Source organism: Mus caroli, chromosome 5 (assembly GCF_900094665.2).
Source record: "Mus caroli chromosome 5, CAROLI_EIJ_v1.1, whole genome shotgun sequence".
Classification (NCBI taxonomy): domain Eukaryota; kingdom Metazoa; phylum Chordata; class Mammalia; order Rodentia; family Muridae; genus Mus; species Mus caroli.
In genome coordinates this window covers 96,800,995-96,810,882 of record NC_034574.1, presented here as the reverse complement: position 1 = coordinate 96,810,882, position 9,888 = coordinate 96,800,995, and the positions used below count along the sequence as shown (strand labels likewise).

Here is a 9,888-nt window from a genome sequence, read left to right as displayed (position 1 = left end):
CTGGGTTCTCATGATGGTGAGTGGTCCTGGTTTCTGTTAGTAAGATTCTTACCTTTGCCTTTCACCATCTGGTAATCTCTGAAGTTAGTTGTTATATTTGTCTCTGGTTGGAGCTTGTTCCTCTCGTGATTCTGTTAGCCTCTGTCAGCAGACATGGAAGTGTAGCTCTCTCCTGAGTTTCAGTGATCAGAGTACTCTCTGCAGGCAAGCTCTCCTCTTGCAGGGAAGATGCACAGATATCTGGCATTCGGACCTGCCTCCTGGCTGAAGATGAAGGCCCGAAACAGGGCCTATCACAGAAGCTGTGTCGCTTCTGCCTGTCCCAGAAGCTGTGTAGCTTCTGTAGTCTGCACTCTCACCTGCACAGACTAGTCTCTGAGGGATCCGGAACCCAAGATGGCTTCCACAGGTGCTCCTCGGCAGAGCCCTCCCAAGCGGGGCGTGCACCTCTCCTCTGGTGGGGAAGGTGCCCGGATGTCTGGAGCCCGAAACGGGGTCTGTCCCAGAAGCTGTGTCGCTTCTGCCTGTCCCAGAAGCTGTGTTGCTTCTGTGGTCCACACACTCAACTGTGCAGACTAGTCACTTCCAAGATGGCTCCCCCAGTTGCTCCACGGCAGAGGCTGTGGTCCTTGTTGGCACTACCATTATTTCTTCTTTTTTTTATGGCCATCTTGGAGCCAAAGCTCGAAAGAGCTAGTAGATTGTTAAGTAGCTGCTAAAGGATGGTCTTTGTAGATGACTTCAGATAGACTGGGCATGTAGCTCAGTTGGTAGTGTGCTGACCTAACAGGCTCAAGCTACTGATCCCAGTACTCCCAAATCAGGCTGCAGCTGGAGGCAGGGGCAGCTCAAGGTCACACTCAGCTATGTAGTGATTGGAGCCCAGGATACCTGGGACCCTACTTTTAAAAGGAAATGAGGCTCGGATGTGAAGAGCCTGATAGTAGCCTCTGCTGCCTCCAGACAGCTTTATCCATTTGGCTAGCGTATATGAGTACCAGCTTGCCAGCCTTAGCTACCAGTGAAGTGGTCAGGTGGAAGCCTCCAGAACTCAGTAGGTGGCTCAGGATACAGATAACATGTCCCTGTTCTGGCTCTACATGTTTTAGCTTTCAAAACACTCATCAGAAATTAACAATTTTAGCAATGAGCAGTATACAAAGTGAGCACCTTTTTTACACATGAAACCAGCAAAATGGAAACTCATTTACTGAATGTTAACACACACACACAGGCACACGCACAACACACACACCCTAGGCAGAGATGGACACTAATCTCACAGCACTCCTCTGATCTTCAGAGACACATCCAAGTGGTTTCTTGACCAACAGGTATGACCAACAGGGACCTTCAAGTATGAAAAGAAAAGAACAGAGTTCAGCAATTATTTCAGTTTAATAAGATTCTAAGTATGGTTGATGGTTCTAGCGTAGTTTGGAAGTTTTACAGAGCGTGACTTGGCCTGAGATGCGCTATGAAAAAATGAACACTTATGCTTCCAGACTCATGTCAGAAGCAAACAATTGATCTAAATCACGGACAGACTAAACTTGTAATGAACATGTATTACAGACAATGATTTTATAAAAATATATGCTCTGCATAGTGCTGCAAGCCTGTAATCCCAAGAAGACTGAAGCAGAAAGATCATGAGTTTCAGGCTGGAATGAGCTACATAGCTATATTCTGTCTCCAAACAAACAAACAATCCACACAACACACAAAAGATAAAGTTTTTTAATCAGGAGACAGATCTGTTTCTAACAGTTAAAAATCCTGTGTATGATGAACATCAATGCCCTGGTCCATGGAAAATACTGAGAAAAAAGCTGCTCCACTGATTTCTCTCATAAGCTAACAGCCCAGCTCTTTGAGAAACACACAGCTGTTTTGCGCTTTTCTTGGTGTTTCTCAATTCTTAGATACTGAGTGGCCTCTAGAAGTAAGATACAAGTCTCGCTATAAACCTAAGGCTGCCTTTCTATAGCCTGTGAGAGTGTGTCACCTTGGATGCTATCTGGCCGTTACACACAAAGCTGAAGGCAGACTGCTTCGTGGCAGCTCAGCCCAAGGTCTGCTCTAAACCATGTTAATGTTTGACAGTTCTGTGATCTCTGTAAAAGCATGTCTTAGTTTCAGTCTGGTGCTATGCACTGCTGGATGTTCAGGCTCATGCCCAGCCTAGCTCACCCTCCGCCCTTAGGCCTCTTTCCACCAACAAGAAACCCTAAACTTCACACATTATGAGATTTTCTTTTTTCTGATTTGCTTCATAACTGGCTCAAGTGGCTCTCCAGCTTGTAGTTTGTAGATGACAGTGCCATTTTCTAGTGACAAAAGGTTGGTTTGATGTCAATAGCATGCCTGATCTGTGGCAACCAAAAATATCTCAAAGCGTGCCCTGGGGTACAAAAGTAACCCTAATCCAGAGGCACATTGGCTTTCAACCAGCTGCTTCCCACGCTAGCCTGAGTTCTCTTGTTTCCAAATGAGGAAATGTGTGCCGTCTTAGTTAGGGTTTTACTGCTGCGAACAGACACATGACCAAGGCAACTCCTGTAAGGACATTTAACTGGGGCTGGCTTAAAGGTTCAGAGGTTCAGTTCATTATCATCAAGACAGGAGCATGGCAGCATCCAGACAGGCATGGTGCAGGAGGAGCTGAGAGTTCTACATCTTCGTCTGAAGGCTGCTAGCAGAGCACTGGCTTCCAGGCAACTAGGATGAGGGTCTTAAAAGCCCACACCCACAGTGACACACCTACTCCAACAGGGCCACACCTTCTAATAGTGTCACTCCCTGGGCTGAGCATATACAAGCCATCACATGTGCTGTGTGAGTTTGTGTGCAACTTATGTGTGCAGGTGTCTGGAAGGCTGGAGAAGGACACTAAATTCCGTGGAGCTGAGTTAAAGTAAAGAGGTTTTAGCTGCCTGATTGTAGGTGCTGGGAGCTGAATCCAGGTCATTTGCATGGGTAATAAACACCCAGCCATCTCTGTAGCCACTGCAGATTTTTTTTTAAATGACTTGTTCTTTTTGCTTATGTGTTTGTGTATGTTTATGACATGTGCGTCCATGTGCTGGTAGCAGGGATAAGAGAGGGTGTCAGACCCCCTGGAGTTGGAGTTTCAGGTTGTAAGTTGTCAAGTGTGGATGCTAGAAACTGAACTCAGGTCTACTGGAAGAGCAGCGGGCCCTCTTATTATCTGAGCCAGCCTTCCAGCCCCAAAACATATAGTAGACAGTGGTGGTGGTGTTTTGTTTGAGGCAGGGTCTCACTGTGTTATTCCAGGTAGCCTGGTACTCAGTAGGTAAACCAGGCTGTCCTTGAACTCACAGTGATCTGCCTGTCTCTGCATCCCTAGTGCTGGGATTAAAGATATATACCACTACAGCTGACTATTCCTGCATATTTTAAAGATTTTTTTTTAATGATTTTTAATTATGTGAATTTGTGTTCACATATGAGTGGGTACAGATGCATAAAGAGGCCAGAGACCTTGGATCACCCTGGCGCTGGAGTCAGAGGCAACTGTAAGCTGCCAGACACGGGCGCTGGCAACTGAACTCAGTTCCTCAACAAGAGCCATATACCCTCTTAACCCTTGAGCCATCTCTCGAGACCCCAGTACAGCTTTTAATCGTATATCACCAAACTCATCTTGTGAGGAGTAAATAAATGTATGTGTGAAAAGTCCTTAAATCAGCTCACCATGTGCTTAGTAAATTCAAACCATTACTATTTGATCTCTATAACCTTGACTACTTACAAATTTTCTTTTGTCTACATGCATGCATGTATGTGCGTGTGCATGTGTGTGTGTATGCTTTTTCAGTTAGTTCTTCTTTGCTTTGTTCGTAACTGACTTTGCTGGGGAGCTTTGTGGGTCGAGGTACAGACTCTCACTATGTAAACAGGCTTGTCTGGAACCTTCAATACTCTGGTCTCCACACCCTCAATGCTGGAATTACAGGCAAGTGCCACACACCCAGCTTCATACAGCTTTGGTTTGGTTGTCGGGGTAGTGGCTGTCTCTATATAGCTGAATACCTTCAGTAACTCAGGTAAATGAAGTCAGAACATGTGTGGTTCATCTGACTACTGTAGTGCCAGGAAGCGTTCATCAAGGCCAAAAGACCACCAAGGAGCCGTTTCAAATGTAATAGTATTAGGGTCTCCTTATTACAAGCTCGGGCTTGGGCCCTCCTTGAACCCTCAGCAGGACAAGGTTTTATAGGAAATGGAAGTAAGTGAGGGGGTGTCTATCCTGGCAAGTATCTAACTGAATGTCTACTGTAGGCCGACAGGTGGGTGCTCTGAAGCAAGGCTGTAGACAATCACAAATGGTCTGAAAGTACATCTGAAACAATCAGACTGATATTTGATTAACTGTTGCTAGGAAGTATCTAGAACAAGAACAAGCCGTGGGGTCCATCCTGGTACGTGGGTCCAGCTTGGGTTCTGTTGCAGATCAAGTTCTCAGGCTTTTGGTTTTTCCTTTAAGATGGAGGTTGGTCCCAAGATGGAGTAGGTTTGGCCTCTCACTGTCTTAGATGCCTCATATAAACGGATTCAGAATGTGTGATGTTTTGTGTCTGGCTTATTTCCTTTTGCATATTATAACTGAGGATCACCATGCATGTATCTGAATTTCTTCCTTAAAAGGAAGAATACTATTCCATCGTATGCATGTTTGATATTTTACCCATCCATTGATGGACAAGGGTTATCTCTACTTTTCCACTATTAGAAGTTACCCTATGCAGAATGTGTCCCCTTAATTTCTTATGCTGGAATCTAGCTCCTATTACTATAGAATTAGAATGTTGGAATTTTGGGAGGTGATTACGTCATGATGGCCATCTATGGTCTTTATAAAGTTGACCACAGAGAATTCCCTCCTCATTCTTTGGGGTGCAGTGGCCATGAAATGGCAGCTGTCTGCAAACCAAGAAGCCAGTTCCTACTTGACACACAACCCATGTGTAGTTTAGGTTACACAGACACTAGGACTGTGTAATAAGCCACCTAGCCCACAGTATTTGTCACCACCGCCCAGGCTGAGACAGTGCCAGCACTTTTAAGTTGAGGTGTATGATATCTGGTCTGGTGATTTTCCCAGTGTTATGGCGAGAACTGGCTGTTTCCTATAACCTACATTCTCCTCCACCTCAGGGCTTTCAGAGGAAGAGCATAACTGTGAATACATGAGTTGAATAGCTAGGCTTTGTTGACCCATATTTTAGCTTCCTCATTTTTACTTTATATACATGTGTGTGTATGTGTGTGTGTGTATGTGCATTTGCGTGTGTGCATGTGTGTCTGTATGTATGTGAGTGTATGCATTTGTGTATGTGTGTGCATGTGTGTCTGTGTGTGTACATGTATATGTGTCTATGCATGTGTGTATGTGTGTGAGTGTGTATGTATGTATCTATGCATGTACGTTTGTATGTGTGCATCTGTATGTAAGTTGTGTCTGTGTGTGTATGTGAGTGTGTGTCTATGTATGTGTGTGTGTCTCCCTCTCTGTGGGTATGTGTGTATAGAGTTGGCTATCTCCTTCCACTATGGATTTGGGGATCATACTCAGGTAAGAGGCTTGCATGGCAAGCACTTTGACTGCTAAGCCATGTCACTGATCCCTTAAAGTTTCTTTAATATAATGTTTCTATTTCTAATTCCCCCAACCCTGATTTAACGTGAATGCACACATATGCTTACTTGTGTTCGTGCACGCACACACACACACACACACATTCAAATGATAACTGACCATTAGCTGATGCAATACTTCCAGAATAGCTTTGAGAGGTGAAGTTTCATGTCGAAACACGGTGCACGACTGCTTTTCAGATAACCAGGTCCAAAGGGCACATCCCACTGGGTTCCCTGACCTATGCTGCGCTTGTGTTAGAGACTGGCATCATTTCAAAAACCAAAGGTGTATCTGATTCGTCAGGGGACACAGTCAAAGTCTGCCTCTTCTGCAGCAGCCCATAATACCTGACAGGGCTCTCTGTGGAGATCTGAGCAGAGGTGTCTGTTGTGAGAACAGAGCCCGAGGGAGAGGGCAGTGCAGAGCCATGAACCTCATCCTGGAATTTCTCCTCCTGGTAGGCATCATCATCTACTCCTACCTGGAGTCACTGGTAAAAGTCTTCATTCCCCGGAGAAGGAAATCTGTGGCCGGGCAGACGGTTCTCATCACGGGGGCCGGACACGGAATAGGCAGGCTGACTGCATATGAATTTGCAAAGCAGAAAAGCAGACTGGTCCTATGGGATATCAATAAGGTAATAATAGGTGTTTCTGACAATCTTTTAAAGTCACCAAATAACAAGGCATATGTTTCTCTAGTGACTTAACTTAGTGCTGGCTTTTCTCTGTGTTTTCCTTTTTCAAAGTTTTAATAAACTCCTGGGTCCTTTCTGGATCCCTGCGACAGGTGAACAAGATGGAACCAACGAGCTGGAGAACTAAGCCTGGGGGGTTTCATTTTGTTTGACTGGTTGGTTGGTTGGTTCTACTGTGGTGTACAACTTGATAACAAGAGACGCAGGAGCCAGAGAGCTTCCCAGCTGCTGAAATTAGGCAAGCCACATAACTTACCTCAACTTCAATTTTAAAAAACAAAAAACAAACAAACAAAAAACTCTACCATTGGGATAAAATCTCAGAGGGAGACAAAATCTACAGGTAATGATTGCCAGCAGCCAAATTGGCCAATATGCAGTTTATTACAGCTAGGGGTGACTTTTATACTTTTAGATTTTCATTTATTCTGTTATTCATTTGTTCCTTTCTGTGATAGACTGAAGCTGGGTCTTAGTACCTACCACTGAGCCACAGTACCTTAGCACGTGCCAGGCAAGCACTCTACCGTGGAGCAACTGCTCAAGTTTTTACACATTTGAGGGATTCTCAAAACAAACAAACAAAACCACATGAAGAACTAACAGCAGAAACCCATGGTACCTCCACTCACACTCCAGCAATCCTAAAATACTTACATCTGACCTTTAGCAGAAGGAAAAGAAAAAAGAAAAAAGAAAAGACTTGCAAGGTCCTGAGCAAGAAGAGAAAAGAATAGTACTTAAGTGCTTAGTATGGCCTGGTACACGCAGCATCGCATATGGAGATGGCTACACCAGTGCCTGGCTGTCACTAGGACGTTCACGAGGTTGTTGATCTCTGTTTATTTATAAATGCTCTTAACTACCCTTAAGTCTGAAAGTGTTGACGTCCTGTGTCACTTTCTCCTAAACACGCACATTCCCGAAAGGTCATGAAAAAGATGTGCCACAACAAACTGTCTCTGGGATTGTAATCTTTGAAGAACTGGACTGGGGATGTAGCCCAGCGGTACAACAATTATCTAGAATACATAAACTAGATATTAGATCCAGCTGTGGCTGGGTGTGAGCCCCAGCACTACAAGGAAACCACAAACCGCTGCTGTCATGTACCGGATACAGTGGCTCAGACTAGAGAGACCCGGGGTGTTGGTGTTTGTTTGTTTGTTTGTTTGTTTGTTGAGAAGCAGAGTTTCCAAAGCTTTCCTTGGGGTTTTTTGCTCGGCTGCAGGTAACCCTGTTACGTTTTTGCCATCTGCAGTTAACACCACTTTTCCCAGCCTTCAGAACGCTCTTGAACATAAGGAGCTAAATCCGAGTTGGTTCCTTTGAGCAGTGAAGAATTCCGAGAGGCACCATGCATCTTTGCTTAGCAGATACAGGCATTGGTGGGCAAGATGAGCTAACACGGTACTTGGAGATGATTCTGAGATTATCAAATCCTGCACAGGTCCTAGGCAGTCTTCTTGGAGCTGAGAAAACTGAGTCAGCTGTTCTCAGTCCCTCATAAAAAATATAAACGAGAATGAGAATACATCATGAAGATGGTCCACGGGTCTTCAGATCACCTCCCAAGTGTGCATGGTGGGAAGACATCAATACTTAGTAGACTGCCTTTAATTTGAAAGTTTTCAGACACAGAAAGAGTAAAACTAGAATGAGGTCACATTATAAAGATAACTTCCACTTTTTTTTCCCTGTGCCTGAAAACTGAGTAACTCAACCTTGTAAATTTCTCTTTGAATTCTTGAACTTCATGATGAAACTTTAAGACATCAAATGATTGACTGAAAAGCTGCGAATGTAACTCCAGTTTCCCTGTTCACTGAGGGGCCAGCTAGCTTTCCATCAAAGCTGGCTCCTTTTCCTTAAAAGTTGAGAAGCAAGGCCACAGAGAAGCCCCCCCCCCAGCTTTAAAAACAGTGGCACAGAGATGTGAAACACAACTGTTAGGAAGGGAATTCAGCAGTGGAGAGGGAGGGGCTGCAGGAAGCTAACAGGGTATATGTATGCAAGGAATGAAAAGCAAATTTAAGAAGAATGCAATGACACAATAGCAAAACCGTGGACCCAGCCAAGGTGCCCACCCAGAGATGTGGGTTGGAAAATGTGGTTTCACACACAGGACATTGTTCAGTCTTTTGGAAGAATGACATCATTCTGTTTGCTAGACAGTGGGAAAAACTGGCGGTCACAACTTTAGGTGAAAAGGGAGCCAGACTCACAAAGGGAAGCATCAGTGTGTGTGTGTGTGGGGGGGGGGGGGAGAGGTAATGGTCACTCTGCTCTGGTCCCAGCGTTGGAGGAACCAAGGCAAGACGGTTGCTGCAAGTTAGAACCCAGCCCTGGCTACAGACGAAATTATAGCAAGAGACAAAAGAGGGTAGGGAGAGGCACCAAGCATGGGCTCTGTCATGCCTCGTGTGTGGAAATGCCATCATGGAACATACTAGTTTGTACATGAATAAAAAGGACACGGGGATTAGCAATGGGCAGAGGGGGTGACACCCCAGAAGGTGTTTCTTGTGCAAAAGTGATGAAGAGATACATTCTTCCATGCTCCAGATTAATTATAAGGCTGGACAGTTTGCAAATTATTAGCATCTATCACTCATACATGATGCTAGGTTTCACCGTGAGCTTTCATAGATGTGTATATTCTGGTCATATTCACTGTTCACCCATCATTATCTCTGATCCCCTCCCATTCTTGCTGACCCCCTTTCTAAGTGTCCCCTTGTGCTTTCATGTGTGTGAGCTAATGACTTTAGTTAGGATTGCTAACTTGACCTTGAACGAGAGCTTGTTACAGGAGTAGGATGGCTTGCTGGTGGTGGTGCTACTTGAAGAAAGTAACCCTGATATATTGTTTCTTCAGTCAGATCTTTTGCTTACGCTACTGAAGAAAGTAACACTGATATATTGTTTCTTCTTCAGTCAAATCTTTGCTTGAGGCTCTGGTTACTGCCTCTCTCTACAGCTCTGACTTCTGTATGAGGCTAGTGAGGAGGGCAGCTGGGCCATCTGACAGTAAGCAGCCTTCATTAGTGGAAATGAAGCCAATATTAGTGGAAAACTCTCCTACCCAAAGCACAGCTCTATTCCACAGCCCCACTTGGACCTATGCTCTATGCAGCAGTCCATCCCAAGTCTATATGAAGACGATGTTGGTTTTGTAGTGACACCTTAATCCTCCTTAAAGTCTGTTCTTTAAGACTTCTATTGTTGCTTTGTAGTTTAGCCAAGATAAGGAAATGCAAAGGGGCCGGAGGGAGGCAACCAGTGTAAGCCAAACCTACCATCCACTCAGGGACGGCCCAAATGATGGCTACACTATTGCCATCCCAGCTTGCACAAGAAAGAGCATCCTGGGTGTTCTCACAGAGAAGTGGGGACAACCATCAGAGGGAAAAGTATGATTTTAAAAAAGAATTTGAACTCCATAATACTCCCCATAAAATCAATAGGTGTCAAAACTTGGAAAGAGTCCAAATGTTCCTGAAATGTAGGTTAAAAAAAAAAAAAA

General features: G+C 44.6%; 1 protein-coding gene across 1 annotated transcript in view; it reads left to right on the top strand.

Moving 5' to 3' along the window:
• The first annotated feature begins 5,983 nt into the window (after positions 1-5,983).
• Positions 5,984-9,888, top strand: part of Hsd17b13 (hydroxysteroid 17-beta dehydrogenase 13) — a 14,898-nt gene continuing 10,993 nt past the window's right edge. Inside the window, exon 1 of the mRNA XM_021163518.2 lies at positions 5,984-6,302. Coding sequence (XP_021019177.1) covers positions 6,093-6,302 — 210 coding nt within the window. The 5' untranslated portion in view covers positions 5,984-6,092. The remainder of the gene's footprint in view (positions 6,303-9,888) is intronic.